Raw genomic sequence first — 26,043 nt, 5'->3', positions numbered from 1 at the left:
GAAGGCCATGAAGGGCTTTTTTCCAGTAGTGGAATTAAAAAGAAGATACAGGCAGAAACCTAGAGAATAAGAGGACAAAAATGACACTGTGACTCCAGTGCTGACAGAGTTGCTAATGACCAGGGACAAAGCAGGCTCCTGTTTCAGACCTCGAGCATGACGTTACCTTTTTGGTATAATAGCATGACCGTGCCTAGTCTTTGAGAATTCCACACACACGTACTGTGTATTCTGATCATTTCACCCCCAGCTCCTCCCCGATCCAACCTCCACCCACCCCCTCTCACCTCGATGGGCTCTTCTTTTTTCAACATTCCTCAGTCCAATCTGTACTCCTCGACCAGTCACCTCTCTAGTCAGCCTCGGCCAAGGTGGGCGGGGTGGTGAGCCCCTTCCGGGCCTTATGCAGGAAACCCGGCTGCTGTGAGTTCCGGCAGTGGTCCTGTCACGACCAAGAGTCACCGTCCCTGCCTCTCAGAACTTCCCTTCCTTGTCAGTGAACGAGCATGAAAGAATCGTCTGAGGAGAACTCTCTTTTTTATTTATTTATTTTTCATTTATATATTTACTTTACATCCCGATCATAGAGCCCTCCCTCATGTCATACCCAGTTCTCGAGCCCCCAAAAGATCTCCAGGAATCGACTCCGTTGCAAAACACATGAGGGTCTTTTTATTGTAAATTACAAGCTGCAGCTTGGGCCTACACAGCCCCACCGCCGAAGCGGTGGGAGCTGAGCGCGCCGCCCCAGGTTAGTTGGGTGATATATAGATTTTGGTCCATCCCAGCATGCCCAAGGCAGGGGCAATTCCTGCCTGGCAAGCCTCTATTGGTCAAGATGCTACATTTTGAATCCATTGGCTATAGGAAGGTTCCCAGACCATTAATGACCAGGTGTCCCTCCCTAGGGGAAGGGTCCAGTTTCCTAGCAACTGTATCTCTAGTGGGTGAAGAAAGAACGCAGTGAGGTAGCTCTCCCTCTTAGGGCATTTACTAATTATACCGCGCCTACTCTACGTCTTAACGATCGCTGCTACCTTATCTTTTGGTCTCTCAGACAGCACCCTCTCAACTTACTAGGGAACCCATGTGAAGATCAAACTTCCCATACATGTGTGTACGGGGCTGCGGTCTAGTCCATGTGTGCTCTTTGGTTGGTGCTTCCTTCTCTGTCAGGCACCGTGCATCTCTTGCAGCATTCTTGTCCCCTCTAGGTCCGTCTATCCTTCCCTCCCACTCTTCCACAGGACTCCAGGAGCTCCACCTCATGTTTAGCTGTGAGGCTCAGCATCTGATTCCACCAGCTGCTGGGGTGCCCCTCAGAGAACGGCTGAGTCAGGCTGCTGTCTGTAAACAACGCCATTGTTAACGATGTCAGGGATTGGCCCTCTCCCACAGGGCGGGTGTCAGTTTGGGCCAGGATGGGCTGTTGGTTCCATCAGTCTCTATCTTCATCTATGCCCATCTTGTAGGTAGGGTCAATTTTGGTTCAAAGGTTTTGTGAGCGGATTGGTGTTCCCCTCCCACCACCATAGGTGGCTGTCTTGGACAAGATGGATGAGCACGGGACAGGAGACCCTGACACCCAAGCACATCTTTACTTAGAACCTGGTCCTATTGGTAGCAAGCATGCTAGCCTTTGTGCAGTGCCAGCACGTTCGGGATGTCAATACAAAAATCACACTTCTTGAGGAAATGTCTCCTGGAAATGTCAGTGTTTACTTAGTTTGCTCTGTATGTTTTTCTTTGTAACTGTCTAACTGGGTCCACAACACTGTGAATGCTGGGAAATAGGATCACTTAACAGAACAAAATCTCAAAGCAAATTAACACAACCCCACGGCTTCATTTCCCAAATCAGGCGAGGCTCCGGGGCTCGCCATGCCTCCAGCGTCTGGCAGGTGAGGCAGCGGCAGGGCCTGGAAACGGCTGGAGGCGACCATCTCCGGCGCTTTTGTTCAACTCGAAACCTTCACCTTCGCCTCAGGAGACAGCCTGAAGCAAACGTGAGAAACAAAGAGAGATCCGGCGGAAAGCCTCGGGGACCAAGGAGAGGAGGTGGGACTCCGGGGCGGCGGCACCTGGTGCCCGCTGTTATTAATAGGGTCGCGGTGCGTTCGGGAGGTCTTGGGTCCCACCGAGGCGCTGCGGGCTGAGGAGTTACGAGGGCACCGCGTGTGAGTCGCCGCCTCCCACCCTTCCACCGCGGGCTCCCTGCGCCTAGCATCCTTCGCAGAGAGCCGGATCTCACCTGACTCCGCTGACCCACGGACGCTCGGGGCTCCCGGGCCACCTAGGCCGGCAAGGGGCGGCCCGCTGAGCGCACGAGGCCCCCCACGAGGGGGCGGGACCCGCGGCCGTCCCGCCCGCGCGGTCGCGCGAGCCGCGGCCACCTGCAGTCGCAGCGCGTCCGGCGACCCAGTCCGGTCTCCAGCTCCCGCTCCGCCGCCCGCCGCGCTGCACGCCCCGAGCGCTCCCTCGGCCCCGGCGGGGACCGGGGACCCCGCCGCCGCCGCCGCCATGCTGCCGGTGCTCTACACCGGCCTGGCGGGGCTGCTGCTGCTGCCCCTGCTGCTCACCTGCTGCTGCCCCTACCTCCTCCAGGACGTGCGGTACTTCCTGCGGGTGGCCAACCTGGCCCGGCAGTTGCGCAGCTACCAGCAGCGGCGGCCGGTGCGCACGCTCCTGCGGCTCTTCCTGGAGCGGGCGCGCCAGACCCCGCACAAGCCCTTTCTGCTGTTCCGCGACGAGACCCTCACCTACGCCCAGGTGGACCGGCGCAGCAGCCAAGCGGCGCGGGCGCTGCACGACCAGCTGGGCCTGCAACAGGGGGATTGCGTGGCCCTCTTCATGGGCAACGAACCGGCCTACGTGTGGCTCTGGCTGGGGCTGCTCAAGCTGGGCTGTCCCTTGGCGTGCCTCAACTACAACATCCGTGGCAAGTCCCTGCTGCACTGCTTCCAGTGCTGCGGGGCGAAGGTGCTGCTGGCCTCCCCAGGTGAGCTGCAGACCGCCCGCCCTGGCCCCGATGTGTGTGTGTGGGGGGGGGGAACTCGTCGCCTTGGCTGAGGGGCCGACAGTGTGGTGGGAAGCCGGGAAGTCGGAAAAAGAGGTCCCTTCGAGGCGTACGACGTTCGCTAATACTCTTTAGGATCATCAGATGTAAAGTCTATCCAGGCACTGTGCTAAGCACCCCAGTCTTCAGTGTGGGTCCAGGTTACTTAGAGCTGACACTGATGTTGAGTACTAAGCCACTCGCTCTTACCCTGTGTTGTTTAGAGACGAAATATGTATCCATGTTCCGCCTGAGGTAGTTCCCACCCACCAGCCCAATATTTATCCAAGGAACCACTGTATAGGCACAGTGTTGATTTTAATCCTTACAACATATAGGGGTTAGCATGGGACTTATAAACCAGAACAGTGCAGATCCAAAGCTTCATGACCACAGCCTCCGAAGACTTGGGGTTAACCGAAAGGATCCACCTCCAAACCCGTAAAACGTTTACATTGAAATCCAGAGGGTCTTGAATGAGAACTGCAGCAGATCCCTCCTCTAGCCCTTGGCAGGCTTGCAGTCCCGTCTCCATCCTTTCATTTCCTCAGCTCCCAACAGTTAAGTCTCTGAACTCCACCCTCGTGTCTCTGTTCTGGCGCAGCGGTTGCTTCTCACCACCAGTAAGGAGAAGCCTAGCCACCGGTAGGCTAGGAAGGCATTAGTGGCAGTACAGAAGAGGAGGGGGTCTAGAAGTCCCAAGTCCTTGGGATGCCCATGTGTGCCAAGCACACATGTCGATGGTTTTAACACTCTGCTAAATTGAAGAGCATGCCTCCGTTGTATGATTGAGGAAACTGAGGCAAAATCTCTGGCCTAGATCCACATTCAAAGCCCACGTTCTTTCTTGCACAGACATTCGTTTCAGAGCTTCAAAGAGTCAAGAATCTGTCTGCTGTACCCTTCCATTCAGAGCCCGGGAAACCGAGACGGGCTAAGCAGTTTGCCTGGTGCTCCCAAGGGTCAAAATGCCCATTTACTTCTAAGAAACCAGGAAGTTTATAAGCCTGTCACACATATCCATAATACGAGAAGCAGAGGCTTCAAACGAAAGTTGGAAAGCAAAGAGGTGATTGTAAAGGCAGCAAATGATGCTAAGGGCCTGGCCCTTTGAAGACACTTCCCAGTGATCTCTGTAAACTAACTTCATGCTTTCGGGCTGGAAAGCTCCCACAAGCCTGTTCTGTTGCCAGGTTTCTTGACCTGAGTTCCACCCCGGGAAGCCCTGCAGCACATCCTGCCTAGACTCCCTTGCTCCACTTGGGGGACACCAGAGGGCTTACAGTTTGACTGACAAAGAGACTGACCTGGTCTTGTAATAAAGTCAGAAACTCAGCTACGCTAGCTATAGCCCTGAAATGCTCAGAACCAGAAGTATCCGGATCTCAGGTTCTTTTGGAATATTTGCGCATGTATCGTGGATGCAGGTCCAAGGAGTTTACTTGTGTTTCATGTTGCCTTAGCATGAAGGTAATTTTACACAGCACACTGAACGCTGTGGCCACACTGGAGCCCTTCAGCTTTCAGATTCACCTGATACGGCCTGATACATGACACCAAATCTACATGGATCATAATACTGAAGTTCCTAAGTTCAAATCAGACTTGACCCTAGCTGGCCAGGGAACCAAAAGCCCTCACTGACATTAAGATGAGACATGGTTTTAAACCAAAATGTTTCAGGTTGAGTTTTGTTTTGTTTGAATCCCTGAGATTTCTTTCTACGTGACACAAGAGTTACACGCTGACCTCAAATAGTTCCTGAGACAGCAAAGGACAGAGTCCAAAGTTGCATGTTTTGTAGCTGTGCCATGTGGAAATGTGCAAACTAACCTTTGAGAAAGGCCACAAACTTGAAAAACATTTTCTTTCTCCAAATAACAGAGATACCTTTGTACACCATACACTCTGACCTGAACAGTTTCTATGAAGAGAGTTCCCAGAGTCCAAAGTCTTGTGCAGAGTAGATGTGCCCAAGAGGAGAAGTGTCAATTGGACTGAGTCTTAGAACTTGGATAAGCCTTTCATCTTGATATGCTCATGCCCACAAAAACTTTATAAAAGAAACTTGAAACCATCTGAGAACCAGTCTTTGCAACTCAGAATTCCACTTGTTTTATAGGCAAACAAATCAAGGCCTGGAGGACATCGCTTGCCCAGGTCTATGTGGATAGCCAGCAACAAAGACCTGGAGACACACCCAGATTTTCCCCTACTCCCAGGGCACTGGCTTATTCAATCACCAATCTGAGCTTGGTACCGAAAGGGGAATTAGTTTTGCTTTAGTTTAATTAGCACATATAATATTGGGTGTAATTCTGACATTTTTGTTTAAAATTTGTTTTTGTACACTGGCCATGATGATAACACACTTAATCCCAGCACTCAAAAGGCCTCTGTGAGTCCAAGCCTTATCTGCTCTCCATAGCAAGTTCCAGGCCAGCTAGAACTACCTCATGAGACTCTTTCTCAGAAAGAAAAAAAAAAATTGTTGTTGATCCTCTCTGCTTCTTCTCTGATACCTCTGTGACCTCTTGTGCCCCTTCACCCACTCCCACAGCCTCCTTTCTTGTCACCTGTGTCCTAGTTCCTCACCTTCCTCTCCTTTCCCTCCTCTCGTGATCTTACACACACACACACACACACACACACACACACACACACAAGCTAGAATCCAAATGTGAGAGAGAGCATGTAGTTTTTTATCTTTCTGAGTCCGAGTTGTCTCACATAGTTCCCAGATTAATGCACTCTCCTGCAGATTTCATGATTTCAGTTTTCTTTACAGCTGAGTAAACTTGTGTGGTGTGAGAGCAAGTTCTCATTGTTTATTAATCCAGTGACGGACCCCCAGGCCGGCTCCACCCCTTGCTACTGTGAATGACGCAGCAGTGATAATGGCGGTTTAGGCGCTCTGAGTAGTTGTGTATCCAGGAGGGGTAGATCTGGGTGATCTAGTCGTTCCTTTTTTTTTTTTTTTTTTTTTAATTTTTTGAGAAAACTCCATATTGGTTGCATAATGCCTTTACTGGTTTACATTCCCAGGAGTAGTAAATAAGCTTTCGAAAAAGAAAGGTATTAACAGGGTGACCTATGTTAATTATTTGGAAATTTCTTGAATACAAATTTCTCCCCTTTGGGAGATGATGTGAGGAAACAGGCATCTAGAAATCTTCCTTTCATCTCTCTTTGCCGTCGACTTCTGGATGAAGGTCAGGCCTGTCATTTTGTTAGTCCCTGCATTGATTTTGGAGTTTTGGAGTTTCTAACTTTTGCAGTTGTTTACATAGTCTAGAAATTCGCCTCTTGTCTGAGATGTAGCTGTCAAGGATTCTCTCTATTCTATAAGCTGTCTATTCTCCCTGCTGCTGATCTCCTTCGCTGTGCAGAAACTTTCTCATTTCATACAGTTCCATTTATTTATTCCTGAGACTGCTTCTGTGCCACTGGAGTCCTGTTCAAAAAGTCCTTGCCTGTGTCTTAAAGTTCATTCCTCATGCAACAGTTCTCTGGAACAGCTTCAGTGTTCCAGGTTTTAAATGAAGGTCTTTTGATCCACTTTGAATTGGTTTTTGTGCAAGATTAGAGATATGGTTCTAAATTCATTCTTCTATAGATAGATATCCAGTTTTTTTCAACACCATCTGTTGGACAGAATACCTTTTTCCAGCATATTTTGTATACCTTTGTTTAAAATTTAGGTGGCCATAACTGCATGGGTTTATTTTTAGTCCTCTGTTCCATCCTGTTGGTCTGCGAGTCTGTTTTTCTGCCAGTACCATGCTGTTTTTGTCACTGTGGCTTTGTAGTATAATTTGAAGTCAGGTATCATGTGCTCCCCCCCCCCCCAGCAGTGCTCTTTCTGCAAAGAATTTACTTTGGTTATTTGTGGCCCTGGAGAGGTGAATTTAATTCTGCACTTTAAATTTCAACTTTTAAGCTGATGAAAATTCTTGAACTCTTCATTTCAAATAATAAGTACATGGGCTGGAGAGATGGATCGGTGGTTAAGAGCACTGGCCTCTCTTCCAGAGGACCCGGTTCCATTCCCAGTACTGCATGTGGTCGTTAACAACCGTCTGAAACTCCAGTCCCAGAGGATGTGATGCAAAGACATGGATGTAAAAGAAAGGCGGCTTTGAGAATTAACCCAGCCAGCTTGACTGTTAGAGACGCTAAAGGCTCAACGGACCCAATTCCGATAGATAGATAGATAGATAGATAGATAGATAGATAGATAGATAGATAATAAATAAAATAGTTCCCAATTTCTCCTTCGAAATTCCCTATATGTAAAGTAAATCAAAGCACATGAACACTTGCCTGGCTAATCTCTCAGATGATGTGGTTTTTCTCTGTGTTGTACATTCCAGGAGCCTTCCTCTTGGCAGAGTATAATCTAATTAACCACATGGAAAAACTGTCTTCAAGGAATACAAACCTCTGACACTGCTGAAGTTGACAGAAGACAATTTTCTAGGCTAGTTGTTGTTCACACAACAATCCAATCACAGAATACAGACAGAACAGGAAATCTCCTTCGTTCATCCTCCCTCTCCCTCTCTTCCTCCCGCTCTTCCTGACCCCCCAGGTAAATTAGCTGCACTAGCTTGCTGGTTATCCTCACTTGCTGGGAGGATAACCCAGGTTTTCTGCCTGCCCATCCTTAGCTCACTGGCTAGGTCTACATTACCTATAGTACCTCAACTTACTTCTGTTAGTAATTGTTTTGTGCAAGGTTTTAGAAATTGTTAAAAGTTCTATAGCTGAGGTCCAGAGAGGTCATAGACTGATAACAATTCCCTTTTTCCTGTCTCTCTGCCTATTTGTTGTTTGGGGGGCGTTGGTGGTGGTGTTAGCTGGTTGGTTGTTTTTAGGTTAGATTTAAAAAAAAAAAATGATTGGACTTCCTTTAAATTTGTGGCTGATGAAAATGCTTCCAGTAGCTTTCAAAGATTTTTCATCACTGAAGTTGCTCAAACCAAAGAAATTTACCATGAAAGTAGTTTTGGGCAGGATAAGGTGGCTCTCATCTGCAATCCCAACACGTGACATGGAGGCCGAGGCAGAGGCTTACCGTGAGTTTGAAGTGAGACCGGGCAACAGAACGAGACCTTGGTTCAAAACAAAAGGGAAATAACTAAATAAAACTAGTGTTAGGGCTAAGGTAAGGCTTGCCATATGAATTTTTGCTACCAAGGTTGGGTTTGGGGGTTAAGAAGATGAACTAGTGCAATAATCTTACAATCCAGGGACAGAATTAAGCCATATGCACAAATTGCCGAGGCGCTTGGGAGAACTTGTAAGTCTTCTGAGAGAGCTACAAAGTGCACCTGAGAAGGACTGGCAAGTGCCCTGGGAAGGGCATTCTGGGGAAAAGGTGGACCAGAGGCAATTTGTTTGTTTGTTTGTTTGTTTGTTTGTTTGTTTGTTTTTCAAAACAAGGCTCCTCTGTGTAGCCCTGGCTGTCTTGGAACTTACTTTTTAGACCAGGCTGGCCTCGAACTCACAGAGATCTGCCTGCTTCCCAAGTGCTGGGATTAAAAGCATGTGTCACCATACCAGAGCTAATTTTGATCCAGACCACAGCAAAAGATGCTTCACTCCGTAGTTCTACTGTGAAGGAACAACAGTGGAATAAATGTTAACAATGATCATTTTAACTGATTATTGAAGAATCTTACCCCCCAAGGGTGGAGCAGTCTTGCTAGGCCACAGAGGAGGACTTTGCAGCCAGTCCTGAAGATACCTGATAAAACGGGGTCAGATGAAAGGGGAGGAGGTTCTCCCCAATCAGTGGACTTGGAAAGGGGCACGGTGGAGATGAGGGAGGGAGGGTGGGATTGGGAGGGAATAAAGGAGCAGGATACAGCTGGGATACAGAGTTAATAAAATGTAACTAATAAAAAATAAAAGAAAAATCTTTAATGTAGAGAAAATAGACATGGAGAATCTAGTCACAGCCAGTGTCGGTGACCTTGTTTTTGTGGGAATAAGTTATTTTCTATTTTCTAATAGGTTATTTTCTATATTCCATGGCCCAGAGCCCATGGAATCGCTTAAATGACTTCAGCTCTACTCGTAATAGCCAGAATCTGGAAACAACCCACATGTCCCTCAACAGAGGAATGGATACAGAAATTGTAGTACATTTACACAATGGAATACTACTCAGCTATTAAAAACAAGGAAATCATGAAATTCACAGGCAAATGGTGGGAACTAGAAAAGATCATCCTGAGTGAGGTATCCCAGAAGCAGAAAGACACACATGGTATATGCTCATTTATAAGTGGATATTAGACATATAATATAGGATAAACATACTAAAATCTGTACTCCTAAAGAAGCTAAATAACAAGGAAGACCCTAGGGAAGATGTTCAATCCTCATTCAGAAGGATGAACACGATAGACATCAGAAGCAGGAGAAGACAGAGAACAGGACAGAAGCCCTCCACAGAGAGCCTCTGAAAGACTCTACTGATCAAGGTATCAAAGCAGAGGCTGAGACTCATAGCCAAACTTTGGGCAGAGTGCAGGGAATCTTATGAAAGAAGGGGGAGATAGAAAGACCTGGAGCGGACAGCATCTCCACAAGGAGAGCAACAAAGCCATAAAAACTGAGCAAGCCCTGCGTTTCTTTTTGCTTTGTGTGTCACGGTTTGTCTTAGAAACGGATTTACCGGTATGTCCCTACATCACGAGGTTGTTGTGAAATCGATGTAATGCATGGAAGGCTGCCTTACAAAACATTTCCAACAAACGAAAAACATAAGTCTTCTGTTGCCGAGTGCCCACCTGCTGCGCCACCTGGCCTCGGGCACACCTTCCTCAGCTGCCAGGAGCTCTCAGCCGAGCCCCTTCCCAGGACCCGATTTAGCTAAAAAGAGTTTTTGCCACACCCTTCAGCATGAGTACATTCAGTGAGTGAGCCTGTCTGACTGGCTGACAGGAAGGCTGAGAGGCAGGGGTCAGCTGCCTTAGTGTGAGACAGTTCTGGGAGGGCCACTGCTGTGACTGTCTCAGTTCAACTTCTCCCGATCTCCTATCTACTTCTGGTCCCCTCACAGGTCCAGCCTCCCAAAAAAAAACCCTAGGCAAACTTCAGCTCCCCAGTCCAGGGGAACTTAGATGTGACGTAGAGGATTATTTGAGTTTTTGTGTCCTAGTCGGCTGTCACATCAACTACATAGCTAACAGACAACATTCACACACAGAATTTTCTATTTCAGCCTTCGTATCAATAGCTTTAAACTGAGGGGAAGGGAGACTGGTCTAGCAAGACTCAAGGCTGTCGCCATCTAAATCATTGGGCAGGGGTAATGGCTACCCCTTCTGTCAAAGAGAAGGGTCATAGACCGAGGGCCCGCAGGAAGCTCTTGCTTTCAGAAGTCATCTCGTTTCACTTTATTAAAGGTTAGCTACACAAAGTATTCCAAGTAGCGAATCTCCTCAACAGTTTCAGCTTGATGTGGTCCTTTGTGCAGTAAGTTATGATCCTTAGTGTTCAGGATTTCACAGCTGACTGGAATTGAACCTTTCACACTGTGTACCAAACAGTCCCGGGACAAGTATGCTCAACCTGTGTGGGAACCAGAGAAGAGAGCAGCCAGCTGTGCAGAAGGGAAGGTGGCAGAAGACCTTTGCCCTAGACTGCCCGGAAGGGAGTTTTAGGTGACTAAGGGTGAAAGGCCATTTTAAGCAGGTGGAATGGTCCGGACAAGGATTATTAAATGCAAGCACGTTTGATGGGTGCTTCACGTGGAGCGCATGCGGACAGAAAACGGCAGAAGGCCGACAGCCAAGAAAACGGCAGAAGGCCGACAGCCAAAGATGACATCAGGAAGGCCAGCAGGAATGAGACCCTGAGGACCCCCCCATGAGGAGAACAGGTTCCATCATAAGGGTGTGCGGCCCCCGAAGATGTGTGAATGAATGAGGGGCACTGGACAGTGAGCAGTAGTGAAGTGTCCTGGAAGCAGAGAGACCGACAGGGAGGAGCCTGGTCAGGAAGGAACTGCTTGTAACTGCAGTTCCAGGGAACCCAACACCCAACTCCAGCCTCTACAGACAGCAGGCAAGCTTGTGGTACATATGCGTACAAGCAAGCAAAACACCCATACACATGAAATAACAGTAAGCGAATCTTTTAAAATAATAATATGCCTACTTCAGGTATTACAGTTCACAACAGGTAAGCTTAAAGAGGTTTCATTTTGTAGCTCAAGGGCAGAATTTTTTTTCCCCTAGGGAAAATAGACTGTGGTATAGACTTTGCAACAGTAATGACCTTTAGTATGTGATATGTTCTGGAAATGTCTGTTTCACTGTAGTACTGTTTCGTGGTATGCACTTACTGTCTGGTTCTGCCTAGTGCCCATTTCTGTAATGTCTTCTACCAACCCTATTGGGATTGTGTGTGTGTGTGTGTGTGTGTGCACGTGCGTGCGTGCGCTTTCAAACGCATCAAATTCTATACTAAAATGCATAACTAACAGAGGAAGACAATGCAGACAGTCCTGATGAGACCTGATTAGCTAGGGTCAAATGGAAAGGGAGGAGGACCTCCCCTATCAATGGACCGGGGGAGGGGCATGCGAGGAGGAGAAGAGGAAGAGTGCGATGGGAAGGGGATGAGGGAGGGGGCTACAGCTGCGCTACAAAATGAATAAATTATAATTAATACAAAATAAATTAATTAAATAATGAATAAATTGAAATTAATAAAAATAAATTAATTTAAACATAAATAAAATAAAAGGCATAACTAGGGAGACGTGGCGGCACACACATTTAATCCCACCCCTGGGGAGCCAGAAGCAGGTGGATCTCTGGGAGTCTGAGACCAGACTGGTCTACAGACCGAGCTCCAGGACAGCCTGGACCATGCAGTGAGACACTGTCTCAAAAGAATTTCATAACTATAAGTACCACTTGTATCCATACATTTTAGCAAAAATATAGGTTCATGCAAAGTACCCTGAAGTTTATGGCACTCAACACATGCTCAGTCGGCTAATGTAGTTGGCTTGGACTTTTCCCACTAACTTAAGAGCTACAAGACGCGATTGAGGAAGTCCTGCCAACCCTGAAAAAGGATGGTGTGTCGGTCTTGTACGTAAGCAGAACGTCTAACACAGAGGGTGTGGACACACTGCTGGACAAAGTGGACGGGGTGTCGGCGGAGCCCATCCCGGAGTCGTGGAGGTCGGAAGTCACTTTCACCACACCTGCGCTGTACATTTATACCTCGGGCACCACAGGTAAATACGGAAGGACTCCCAGCACAGGGGCCTGTCCTGAAGGAGCCGACCACTGGCTGGGCCTTTCAAATATTGTGTTTCCCTAGCAAAACTGATCACTGATAGTTTTACCCCCGAAAACTGACGTTATTTCTTCACACGTGATCTCATTTGCTTTTCCCCAGATCTACGCACACCCACTCAATTGCTCTAAGACAAAAAACAGTTAACTCACAACAACAGAAATAGTCAGACACACCAGAGGACAACTACATGGTGCTACATAAACATTGGGACTGATTTTTCTCATCACTGTTGATGCAGAGGGAGTCTAGCACAGGTCCTAAAACCCTGCATGTCAGTAAGGGTAGGACGTATCCTTCCCTGGCCACCAGGACGCTAACAACTGTCAAGGAGCATTGCCGTACCTCGACTTAAAACAAGCAATGCCCCGGGTCTCTGTAACCAGCGTTCTTCCAGGGGCTCCCTCCTGCCCTTGGATCTGCCCGTCTCAGGGCTCAGAAGCTTATAGAGAGATTCAGAACTTCCCAGGACAAGAAGTAAAGCGTCGAGACCCAGCTTGTGGGCCAACTCCAAGCTCATACAACTAAGGCGGTAGCGCTCCCTTCCTAACTGGTGCAGTTCAGCGTCTGCCTACAGAAAGCCAGGGAGGGCGTTATCAAAACGTGCTAGGCTGAAGCCTATGGGGCATGTGGAGAAGACAGCAAGCCAGGCCCACATGTTGATAGTGACCACCGTTACTACTCTGAGGAGATTAAATTACAGTCATGATTGCATTCTCCCTGCTAGCTAGTCAAAGGTTAAGACTGAAGGGTCTGCCGAGCCTGATCTCTCAGCACCAGCCCACAGGATCTCTGTCCTTCTTCCCAAAAGGCCCTCAGCACACGTCAGATAGATTGTAGTTGATAAGCCTCAGATTAACATGAACATGGGTATCCCTTCACACTGCCTTTTTTTTTTTAATATTTTCTTCAAATAGATAAGAATAAGAAGCTTGGAATGGCATAGAAAAGCCTGTGCCAATAGCATGATATGTGTAATTTTTTATTTATTAATTTTCAAAACCACTGTGCCAACAACAGTTGGTTATGTCAGAAGTAACCAACTGCATTCACTGCACACAGACACTACTTTAATACATGGGACTTTGGGCTGGAGAGACAGCTCTTCCAAAGTTCCCGAATTCAATTCCCAGCAACCACACGGCGGCTCACAACCATCTATCATGAGATCTGGCGCCCTCTTCTGGCGTGCAGGTGTACATGCAGGCAGAACACTGTATACATAACAAATAAATAAATCTTATAAAAAATTGTTTAAAAAAATACGTAGGACTTCTACCTTCATTTCATAAGAATAAGAGAATGCTTGGATGAAGTTGTAAGCTCTGATTATAACTGAGAGGAAATGAGCTTTTGCTCAGTGATAGGGAAATCCCACCCTAACACTGGGAAGTGGAGAACTCCTTCATGGTGTTTTGGCAAGGAAATGGGAAACTCACGTTCAGGAGTGTTTTCTAACACTCCAAAAATTAACTCCAAAATTCAGCATTGATACGTAGCAGGAAAACAGTGTGGCCGATGTCTATTTTACTGTTTTCTTTATCTCTATATGTTACTCTTGTATGAAGTAATTAAATGGATCCATTAAAGCAGTTGGAGGAAAAAAAAAATGTTTTCCCTACTCCTCACAGGAAATCAGTAGCACAAAATTATGCGATTGTTACGAAATATTCTTCTTGATTGATTAGTATAAAATATTAAGAAAGTTCTAAAAGTACTCATAGCACAGAAGACGAGTTCTTTTTTTAATTAAATTTTATTTTTATATTAATTACAGTTTATTCACTTTGTATCCCAGCTGTAGCCCCCTCCCTCTCCCCCTCCCAGTCCCACCCTCCCAGGAGATGAATTCTTTAAGAAAATGTAAGTCAGAACTCTCACCATCCAAACGATTCTTTTCTCTGGCGGATACAGTTGATTTGTTGCAGGTTACCAGTAGCTCAGAGCCCTGCAGCACTGACAGATGACGTGAGCTTGGAGATGTGTTTACTGTGATAGGTGGCTTGCTGCCCACAAAACAAACTGTTGCGTGGGCAATGCCCGGCTAAGTGCTGAGCCCTCAGGAACCTGCCTTCCTCATCGTGAAGGAGAACCACCTACTCGGGTCCTAAGCTATAGCTCAGCCCCTAAGCAGTGACTCCATCCCTACCATTAAGCCAGTCTTCCATGAGAAGCAAGGAAAGCAGACTTTTACAAGAAAGTCTTTTTAAGTGTGCAAATTATTATTAAGAATATGTAAGTGTGCTTAGTTTAACACACTAAAGCAACAGTAGAAATCATTTACACATCTCAGATTGGCAAAAGGCCCAGTGTTTGGGCTTTTGTTGGCAAGGCTATGAGGAAGCATTCTCATGTTTTACAGGCCTCGGGGTGAGTGGGGATCTTCCCCCCATAACTGACAATGTGCTGTTTATGTACTCAGATTGCAAAGACACGGCTTTTGTCCTGTGCCATCATTTCATAGTGTGACCTGCCATGTGAACAAGGCAACCCATGATGAAATAGCAAAATGATATAAACAAATCATAGCATTCTCATATAACAGATAGGAGGCAGCTGGGCAATGAGTGGCTAGGTACGTGAGGGAAATCTGTAAGTATGGACAGTTCTTCCTCAAAAAGTGCACTATGTTTGCCTTTCGAATGGAATTGGCAAATACTTACCATTACAAAGGAAACAGCATAGCTGTCTGCACCGTTGTGTCTCTGAAACAGCCTTTCCATCTGTGAGTTGGGCACTGTAATCTGATTTATCTCTTCAACTGGAATTTTTGAAAATGCCTTACAAAGTAGGAATCCAGTCTCCACAGACCACTGCTATGTCATCTGCCTGTGTCGAGACCCGGCAGACTAAGCCTTGAGAACCAAATACAGCCTCCTCCTCACATCCTTAGAGTGTGGCCATCCATCATCCGGCCTTCACATATGTGCACAGTCGCTTTCAGCACACCAGGGAGACAGGTGAGCACAGCAATGACCACACGACCCCACAAAACCTTTCAGGAACTCAGAAAGGTACACGCCTGTGACTCATCCCCCCACCTCACCCTCATGCGATTCTGCCAGCACAGTGGGAGGGAATTTTACACACCAGATCTCCCTCCGTGCCGCAAATGGCCAACCTGGCCGGCTGATGCCTTCTCTTGTGTCTTTGCAAAGGTCTTCCAAAAGCTGCCACCATCAATCACCATCGCCTGTGGTACGGAACTGGCCTCATGGTGGCAAGCGGGGTTAAGGCCCACGATGTCGTCTACACCACCATGCCCCTGTACCACAGTGCAGCGCTCATGGTTGGCCTGCACGGATGCATCGTGACTGGTAAGTTCAACTTCTCTCCAGGCCTCAGGAGTTGACTCACGCTCACGTCACACCTGCTCGAAGGGAAAAACAAATCTGGCTACTTTCCTGTCTATCAGAAATAGTACCTGCTCCTGCACTGACTGCAAGGTTTGTGGTTCTCACATCATGAGCAAGCATCTAGAATGATTTCTATTTCTCCTTGCTTTAACTGTTCAATATATCTAGGAAGAAATTTCTGTAAAGTAGTTTATGCCTTTACCCGGGATTCTTAGGTTCTGTAAATAATTCTCCGACTTAAGAAACCTGCATGTCTTTCTTCATCAGCATCTGATTCAGGCTTCTCTCCCCATAGTCACTATTCATTAATCCTTATTTCCACAGCTTCCTGGCATTGTCAGACTAGCTGATCTGACACCAGCCACTCTTTCCTTCTCAAACATCACAGTCCAAATAGGAGTTGGCATGGCAATGGTATTCACATTGATTTTACCCATGGAGGTACAGCCCATCTCCCCCTTTTGAGAGAACTTTTCCTTAATCTCTCACTGAAATAAACAACTTGACATTTCTCCAAAGTGATATTTTGTTTTAAATAAGCCTTTAGATAAAATCAATACATTTATTTGAAATAAAATATATAGCACTTATAATAACGTGTGAGCTATAAATAAAATATATAGCACATATAATAACGTTGAACGTTTGTGATTCTGATCCCTGGCGGGATAGTGCTGTGGGGTGGGCTTTGGAACCGTTAGACCACACTTGTGAAGCATTTGCACACTGGATCCATGCCCTGATAAGCAGTTAGAATAGAGAGTCTCGTTGCCGGCCCTGCCCTCCCCCTTAAAAGGCCATGGAGACATGATGGTCATCCCCAGATGGAAAAGAGTGTCCTTTCTAGACACTGGACTTGCTGGTGCCTTGCTTTTGACCCTCATGGCCTCCAAAACTGGGAGAAACCATTATTTTTAATGTAAGCTAGCCTGGCTGTTATAATTTTTTATAGCAGCTTGAATTAAAACTCATGTCCAAGCCTCTGTTTCTTTCCTGTATCTCCTCTTGTCAACTCTGACATACTTTGCCTGGCATCAGCCCTGCTCCTCAAGAGCGAAGCTGGTGGGCATGGGCGTACAACCGGATCCTCAAGAACAAAGTGGTTTGGGGGGCTCCGAAACGGACAGTTAAGACCCGCAGCACCACAAACACAGGCAAAAGGAGGGAAATATTTTTCGAAAGTCTCTTCTCAACACTAGTCTTTCCCACATTTAGGAGTAAGAAGTAAGAGAGGAACACAAAGTGTGTATGGGCTTCCTGTTGCTACTGTAACAAATTACCAGAAGCTCCATGGCTTCCAGCAGCACACATTTGCTTTCTCATTGTTCTGGACGTCAGAGGTCTCCAGCAGGGCTACATTCGCTCTGGATGCTGAAGAGCCATGTCCAGCCTTCCCTTTTAGAGGCTGCCCGAATTCCTTGGCTCATGGTCCCTTCTTTCACCTTCAGTGCCTACCCTCCTCCAGCCCCTCCCCCACCCCCTTTACTTTTCCTCCTTTTTAAAGACCCTTACAATTGGGTAAGGAGATAGTCTGGGAAAATCTTGCCACCTCCAGACCCTTGGCTTAATCACATAATCACACGCCTTGCCACACAAAGTAATACAGTCATGGCTCTGGCAGCAGTTCTCTTTCCCTTCTCCTCCTCCTCCGTTCCCTCTCTCCCTCCCTTCTCCCTCCCCAGTATCCCTCTCGCTGTCCTCCATCTCATAAGCCTCCCCTGAGCACACAGATTGTATGAGAATGATATTCCATCCGTCTCCCCCTCTTCCATAGGCTGGAGGCCCGCGTGGGTGAAAACAAATTTCTTTATGCTTTGCATTAAACATAATAGGTACTCAACACATGTTTGATTTAATTGATTTTTAAATTTCTAATTGGAAAGATGTTTTCTGTGCCTTTTCTTCAGGGGCTACTTTGGCTTTGCGAAGCAAATTTTCAGCCAGCCAGTTTTGGGATGACTGCAGGAAATACAATGCCACTGTCATTCAGTACATTGGAGAGCTGCTCCGGTACCTTTGCAACACGCCCCAGGTAACGCCCTCCCGTGTTCTAATGTCTCTTTGAAATCGATAAGATGTTCAATCTTCCTGGGTCCGTGCCAGGCTTCTGCTGATTCAGCCCTCTCAGTTCTCCGTTTAGGTGACAGTTGCTGTTATAACAAGCCTGACGACACATTTACCATGTAGAAGGACCTTGATGGAGAGAACAACCGTTAATTTTAGTTATTTCTTTATAAATTTATTTTTGTTCTTTGTCGTGTTACATGTCTTCACGCCTCCCCCTTCCCGGATCCTCCTCTGCCTGTGCAGAGCCTTAGGTCGTAGGCTAAGCCATTTGAGTCATTCCAGCCATCCATCCTTCCTCCTGTCTGTGTTTCTGCCGCTCGTGTTGCGTGTGTGTTTCTTGCCTCCTGTCTTCTCTGGACTGTGGACCTTATCAATTGTTTCCTGTCTCCTCAACATCCCTTAACCTCCCTCCCGCCCGAGCCATCTAGCAAACTTTCACTTGGTGCTGCCTAATGCACAGGTCCACCTCCAGCTTGGAAACAAGCAAATCCAATCTGTTCAAGGTGACTCCAAGGGTCTTAGGTCTGCCCTGCTTGGAGCTTGGACTTTGCCAGCACTGCTCACAAGAGCTCGCCCTGCTCAGCCTGTGGCAGCTGCCTTGGCTAACCGTGTCACGGCTGTTGTTTGGGTAAGTTGGCTGTGTGGACTTACTATTCTGTCCCAGGCCGGATGTTTAGAGGTATCTCTGACCTTCATTCCCAAGGTATCAGTAGTAGCCTCCGAGTTTGCTAGCCCATGATAATTACAATGTCTGTAGATATTGCCAAATGTCCCTTAGCAGGCAAATGTGATCCCTTTTGAGAACCACTTGACTGGACAGTACAGGACATGTACCAGATTTTAACTCCTTAAAACTATGTAGTCAACAAAAGGCAAACCCAGAGGACCCCTGAGTTGATTGATCGCTACGGGTAAGTATGTGTTACATTCAATGTATGTACCCAGAGCTGCATGGCAAGGAAAGACGGAAAAGAGCCACCACCCCCGGCTCCCCGGCCTAGCTTCCCCTCCTCACTTCAGTCAGCCTCTGCCCAGATGCCCGCTCCCTGGGAGCCCCTCCTACCAATTATCAAGCCTGCCCCTCCTGATGCTCCGTCCTGCTGCTATGTCTCACAGCACTTACCACACCTTCATACCTGAAATTGTCTGTCTGCCTTTCCCGCTAGTGAAACTCCATGCTTTGTTCTCTGGTCCCCAAGTATGGAGATTAGAAAGCAGCAACTCAGGTGCCAACAAATTCTGTTCACTGAACCTCTAATCTAAGTTCTTGCTCTGAAAAAAAAAATGTTTACTTGAGTTAGGGAAGTAATAATTTTTACTTCCAAAATGTTCAGGCTTAACATATTTGTTAAAAAAAAAAAATTTTTTTTTTTTTTTTTTTTTTTGGAAATTCAACACCTAAGTTCCTAATTATCTATGGGCTAAAGCAGGACCTTTTCCCACAGCATTTTCTAAGTAGTATTCACCTGGTCCCCCAGATAATGTCCACCTATTATAACCGGAAATGTGCTTGTGTCTGTCTACTCGGCATTTCTTCTCTGCTGTAAAGTAAAACTTCCCTCCCCGCCCCCCCCCATCAATTAGAAGTCTCCTGGGGATGTGTGTTCTGTTGGCCTTGAAAGGAGCCTCCTTCGGGGTGGGGGGGTGCTCATGCATCATGTTTGTGCTCTTTGGGTGTGCACACACACACACACTTGGGTCTTGCCTTGTTGTCCTTAATGTCATCTCAAATGCTGGAAAACAACGATGGATTTTACACTTTCAAAATACCGTGTGCTGTGATGCGTCATCTATGTATGGACCCTCACCTCAAACTCGGTCCGGCTGCTATGGGTGGCCCTGCGTGCTACCTGTCCACAGACTGCTTGTAAGAATTCTAAGGAGTGAACCGGCTCTCTCAACAAGCCTTCAATGGAGGGATGTTACGAAGTATGGGTCGCTTTAGGTGACCCGGATTCTGTGCACTCAGGGAGAGGTTTAAGGAAGGTTTCACTGGCACCTGTGCCTATGTGTGAATACACCACATATACAATAATAATAATAACAATTAGAATAAGAGATAGAACTGTAAGAACTTCTCAAAAAAAAGGTTGGGTGAAAACTCAGACTCCGTACAAGCTCTGGATCAATTTAATTAGGAACTGTGTTACCCTCAGAACCACTGAGAAGAATAGGCTGTCCTCAGAGGAGCCGATACCACCAAAAGCACAGGGACTGAGCAGCAAGGGTACTTGACCAGGCAGACGAAGTGACTGCCCTCAGCATAGCATGGCTCATCCAGAGACTCCGGGGCCAGCACTGAAAAGCAGAGGCTGCTGTGGCTGTGGAAGTAGCTCTCCTGGCATAGCAGTGACCTCGGAAGAGTGGGACCCCAGAGACAGACCTTCAGACTGCTGGCTCGGATTTGACTCGCAGGAAAATACTACATGAGAATAAGGACCCGGGAGTCGGCAAGTCTACACCCTGACTCTGCCATCTGAGCCGCGTAGACAACCTCTCCAATGTCAGCCTCCCAGCAGCCAACACTGACATAATACGACTTTTCCTTACTTAGAGTCTGACTTCAAAATGGGATTTTGGAGCATAAAGCACATAGCCAGCATGGAGCGGTGGCGCACGATTTTAGTTCCAGCACTCAGGAGGCAGAGGCAGGCAGATCATTGTGAGTTCAAGGCCAACCTGGTCTACAAAGTGAGTTCAGGACAGCCAGGGCTACACAGAGAAACCCTGTCTCAAAAAAAAAAAAAAAAAAAGACAAACAGAAAGAAGAAAACAAAGCACAGAGCAAGTCTGTCTGTCACAAGTAAGTGTGGAACATACGAGAGCCGTTACCGTCATTGTTACCATGTTCCGTGCCTGCCAGGGCGAAGCTCACGGGAGCTGGTCCGCACTCAGTCTCTGAGTGAACCAGTGACAGCGTGTCTGGGTCTAAGGAAGCACGGGAAAGCAACGCTACTGACTGGGCTGGTTTGTGGTTGCATCGCTGAGTCTTCTATGTCGATCCTGCCCATCTTCCCTTGTGAGCTCTATACCTTGCCCTGCAGAGCATGCATTTCTAATGCAAGCGTCAGTGCCAGGCGTCACGCCTTCAGTGTGAAGTTGGTCCACTCCTGCGTTGCCGGTGTAGTTTTCTAAAAAAACGATATCCTTTAAGGAAACAATATTTTTTTTAAAAAATTTAGATTTATTTATTTAATGTGTATGTGTGTTTTGCACTTATGTCTGTGCATCACATGTGTTTCTAACGCCAGCAGGGATCAGAAGGGGAAGTTGGTCTCCTAGAGCTGGACTTACAGATGCTTGTGAGCCACCGTGAGGATGCTGGGAACCAAACCTGGGTCCTCTGCCAGAGCAGCCAGTGCTTTTAAAGGCAGAGCATCTCTCCATTCACCCTTCTTTAGGAAACAGGGACCTATTAGTGCGAGATGTTACTGAAGCTGAGTGTTTAAGTCCCCCGGTGAGGAACTAAGCAGCAATGGGTCCTCAGTGAGAACCTGTGTGTCTTCTGGGGTGTGACCAAGGAGAGCAGAGAGAGAAGGGGGAATGGAATCCATAAGCATCCTGGGAGCCACAAGTACAAGTCAAGATACTCGGAAGGGAGGTGAGATGAACTGGGCGCTGGTGAATCTGGAGAGATCAGCTTAGGTCTCTGTCGATGTCCCGCTGCTCTTAACCTGTGGGGCCTCTCGGCTCTCTTCCAGCCTTAGGTTTTGTTTCCAGATCACCCAAATTCTGGTAGAAACGAGACAGAATGGTGTGTTTGGGGCGGGAGTAGGGAGGGTTTACTGGGAGAAGGACCTCTTAGGTAAAGCAGGCAGGTGGAGCCTCCCTCGTGTACCTCACAGAAGCTGTTAAGAACATGGACTCAGGAATGTTTGAAGATAGTAAGACCTTTCACCTCTTGGAAGTTATATAAAAACGAGGACACCAAGAGGGAAAGCACACAAGCTTCATTATCTAAAGAACTAAGAGAGGGCTGGACCCAATGACTCAGCAGTTAAGACCATTTGGGCCAGAGTTTGATTCCTAGCGTCCACATGGCTCACAACTATCCATAAGTCCATCCAGTTCCAGGGGTTCTCACGCCCTTCTCTGTCCTCCTGTGCCACCAGGAAGGCACATGGTGAACATACATACGTATCAAATAAATAGTTTTAAAGACTCATTTATTTATTTTATGTATATGGACACTCTCGTTTTATGTATATGAGTACTCTGTTTGCATGCATGTCTGCATGACAGAAGAGGGTAAGGGCCTCAGACAGAGGAAGGCATCAGATCCCCTTACAGATGGTTGTGAGCCACCATGTGGTTTCCGGGAATTGAACCCAGGTCCTCTGAAAGAGCAGCCAGTGCTCTTAACTTCTGAGCCATCTCTACATCCAACATGATAAATTTTAAGTGGGAGGGATTCATTCTGTGAAAACGTTTGAATTCTGTCAGCAGCCCCGAAAACAAGAAGACAACAGGGTGACACCTTCAGAATTCTAAGCCAAAGCTGTTGCTCATCTAGACTTCTATAGCCAGCTGGTGTATTATTAATCTGTTTTACAATAAGAATATTTTCAAATTGGGCCTTGTTGTACAGTCCGATAATCCCACCTACTTGGTAGTAAAGTTTGATGAATCAGGAGATCAAAATGTAAACATTTAAGTTAGAAAGATGGAGATTTAAAAAAAAATCTAGTAATTAGAAGTATCTGTCTCAGAGCTGTAAGCTCAGGGCGAAAGGTTGGGACAGAGAAACAGAATGAATACGGTATTCTTCATTCAAAAGCCCCTTCAGAACTAAGTGGTGTTTGTGCTGTATACTCTTTTTCTCTCTTTCTCTCATTTCGTTCTTATTTTCTCCTTTCTTTTTTTCCTTTTCTTTTCTTTTCCTTAGACGAGGCCTCATGTATCCCAGGCTGGCCTCTAGCCTCAAACTCTGTAAGCAGCCTGAGGATGACCTTGAACTTCTTATCCCCTGCCTCTGAAAAGAGCGCTGTTTGCAGCCAAATGATGTGTACTTGATGCTTGGAGCAGCTCTTTTGCTGTCGTTGCGACCCTGGGCTCCTCGCTGTAAGCCTTCCAGGGCTCTGTTTCTTCTTTTTGAAATGTGTGACAAGTACTCCATGATCTGTCTTGTATGGCGGATTTCAGAAACTTAGGTAAGAGAATACAGGCCAAATGCTGGCACAGAGAGAAGGCCTCCGTGAAAATACTCTACTTACTCTGATTTTCTGGTTCTCTGCATTCCTCCCAGGACACCATGACCCCTTGCCTTTGATTAGTCCACTAAATCCCAGTGGGAACCTAAGACCCAGGTGTGTCTGCAGGTCTCGTCTCAGCTCGGATGTAGGAGACAAAACAGAGAAATTATAGAGAAAATGACCCACAATCCTTAGAGAAGTGATTGGGTGGTAAAGGAAAACCAGATCCCCAAGGGAAGAAAGAGAGTGAGCTATACGCCACTCTCAGCTCCTGGTGAGCAGAGAGCGAAGTAAACATTGAGCCTCTTAGGGGCTCCCGGATCTCATTTGTGTCAGGAACATTTTCTAGCCTTCGAACCTTAATCCCTCCACTAATGCAATAGGATCCCTGGGCTGAGCTGTGAAAACCTAGCCCGTGGTATTATGATTGTAAACCCAGCCCCCCACCACCACCACAGGTGCCGTGCTGCACCTGTGAGGCTGGCCCGCTGCCCTAGGCACCTGTACCCTTAACTTTGTGCTTGTGAGGCTGCCCTCACCGTGAGCTGCTGAGCCTTCCCTGGTGGAGGTCACTTGTTTAAACAAAGATAATGCTGTGTGCAAAACACAGCCCTAAGCCCTGTGGAGGATGCAGAGACATGTCTGGTCTCCAAGGAAGACACAGGTAATAACGAAAGAGAGAGGGCTAGCAGACACAGGCCTGAACTGCCCGTGTGGGAAGGGAACTGAGCGTGGACCGCACATGGAACAAGTAAAGCCTTGAAATTACACTCCTCTCCATGTTGTTGTCGCGACGGTCTGTGTACATATTATTGCAGAGTGGAAATAAGTACTTTCCAAGTGCTGGGATGTTTTAGCCTCAGAGTCCTCATGAAAGAGGGCTGAAACCTGACAGTCTTTTCTGAGAATAACATCTTAGGGGCGGGGGAACCCATTAAGTATTAGGGAATGGTTGGTAATCAGCATTCCAGAACAGCAGCCAACGTAAGTCAGAACTGCCCCTGGCAAACACAGCATCTGCCTCCTGACAGGTACCTGGTAACTGTGAAAGAGAACTCAGTGACCTGTTGGCCCATAAAGCTGATGATGAGATTGTATTTCTAAGCAGTCAGAACACCCAGGACTTACACGAGTGCAAAGCCTCTCAAACCACTTGGAGTAGAGGACTCTGTCCACTCTCTACACATTCTCCTCAGAAAGACAGCTCAAGAGACCCATTTTCTTCAGTGACAATCTCTGTCCACCTCTCTAGCTAGAAAGCCACAATGAGCTTCACCACCTAAGTCTTATGACCAATCAAGGTACTTAAAAAGCAAGTCTATACTTGCTATTTCCTGAGCTTCTGCTAGCTCCTTCTCCATGGAACCAAGTCAAAGTTTATTTTGATCAGCCTTCTAGCTACCACAGTCCTTCCTTCTTCGAGGAGGCCAGCAGCTAGTCTCTCTCTCCCTCTTTCTCTTTCTGTCCTCTCTCCTCTCTTCTCTCTCCTCTCTCTGCTATATTCCAAAGCCCCTTCTCTAGGAGGTAATGAAAGAGTAGGAGGCTGAGGCAGGTGGACCGCTACAGGTTGAAGGCCAGCCTGGACTGCAGAGCGAGACCCTGTATCGATGAAAAGTAAAGAAGCCAGGATGGTAGGAAGGGGCGGGGGGAGGGAGGGCAGCAGCAGCGTCCCCACCGCCACCTTGGCCATGCTGACTTAAGCAGATAAATTACCGTTTGATGAGAGAGGGGAGTGCTTGTTATCTGGCACATCTGTGCTGACCCAGGCTGGTTTCTGTTCAAATAAAGGCACATTTAACAAATGTTACCTGCCTTTTCCACCAAGCTATCATCTCCTAGTGAAGATAATTTGCCGTAAAACTGTCATTGGTTGGGCCGTCTCTGTAGGTGTCTGACGGGGGCAGGTAAATGAAGGAAGCAGCGTGGTCCCCTCGACAGCTCTGACTGTCACTAGGTCTGCTTTTAACAGCTTTTTCTTTCTGAATTTCATTTACAGCAAAGTCTCTTCCTCTCGGGCGACCTGAGCAGCTAGAAGCCAGCTTACCCCTCATTCCCTTCCTATCCTTTTGAGGCAGTTCATCACATTAGTTCAACTGCAACAGGTTTTGTGACTCCAGGTGTCCCTGGTAAATGTGGTCCAGACTTCTCTCCACTCTCTAACATTGTTGCTCTTTAACTGCATGGGAAATCCCCCCCTCCACTCTGCCCCATCCCAATTGCATTCCCCGGTTTCTTCACTGCCACATAAAAGCTATTGCTTTAGCAAGAGAAACACCCAGAGTCCTATGGTAGCAGAATGTGTCCACTTCTGACAGTTTTCCATGAGCACATCCCATCTAGAAAGGCCCTGACACTCACCAGCCCCATAAGAAAACTACTAACATTTTACACTAGGTGTGAATTAAATGTTGGCATTGCCTGGTTCTCCTGGTTGCTTCGTCTTGCCTGGAATCAAACTGGGGAAATACACATGTTTTTATTATTAAGTCAGCATTCCAGACTATAATGCTTATGCTGCCAAAAGACAGGGTCACGTCTGTGAGTAGTAGAAAAGGCACACTAGGATGGATTTGTGACTGACACAAACAGGAAATAAAATTAGGGCAACTATCACAATGCGTAATCTGAATACAACAAATACATAAATACAAGCTCTCAAAAGGTTAACATTGTCCACTCCCTCTCTGTTACCACAGAAACCAAATGACCGTGACCACAAAGTGAAGATAGCGCTGGGAAATGGCCTACGGGGAGATGTGTGGAGAGAGTTTATCAGGAGATTTGGGGACATTAATGTTTATGAGTTCTACGCTGCCACGGAAGGCAATATTGGATTTCTGAATTATCCGAGAAAAATTGGTGCTGTCGGAAGAGCAAACTACCTACAAAGAGTTAAGTACACTGAAAAAAAAAAAATGAGTGTATGGGTAGCTGGCTTTCAGAATAGATTCCCTCAAAGCTGTGTCATGACGTAGCACCAAAACCATGTCCTCAGTGTCACCAAGAGAAACTTGCCCATTCTCCATAATGATGAGTTCACCTCATA

The 26,043-nt window shown here is 47.0% G+C and overlaps 1 protein-coding gene across 2 annotated transcripts in view; it reads left to right on the top strand.

Moving 5' to 3' along the window:
- Positions 1-2,366: 2,366 nt before the first annotated feature.
- Positions 2,367-26,043, top strand: part of Slc27a2 (solute carrier family 27 member 2) — a 35,947-nt gene continuing 12,270 nt past the window's right edge. Inside the window, exons 1-5 of one of the 2 annotated variants that reach the window (XM_021642842.2) lie at positions 2,367-2,998; positions 12,111-12,320; positions 15,541-15,699; positions 17,646-17,770; positions 25,694-25,888. In XM_021642842.2, the coding sequence (XP_021498517.1) occupies positions 2,521-2,998; positions 12,111-12,320; positions 15,541-15,699; positions 17,646-17,770; positions 25,694-25,888 (1,167 nt within the window). In that variant the 5' untranslated portion in view covers positions 2,367-2,520. The remainder of the gene's footprint in view (positions 2,999-12,110; positions 12,321-15,540; positions 15,700-17,645; positions 17,771-25,693; positions 25,889-26,043) is intronic. The other variant, XM_060371627.1, reaches the window with a different exon arrangement.

The sequence above is a fragment of the Meriones unguiculatus genome, chromosome 18 (genome assembly GCF_030254825.1).
Source record: "Meriones unguiculatus strain TT.TT164.6M chromosome 18, Bangor_MerUng_6.1, whole genome shotgun sequence".
In the NCBI taxonomy this organism is placed as follows: Eukaryota; Metazoa; Chordata; class Mammalia; order Rodentia; family Muridae; genus Meriones; species Meriones unguiculatus.
Note: the sequence above shows the minus strand (reverse complement) of the source record. Positions and strands in the feature narration are given on the sequence as shown.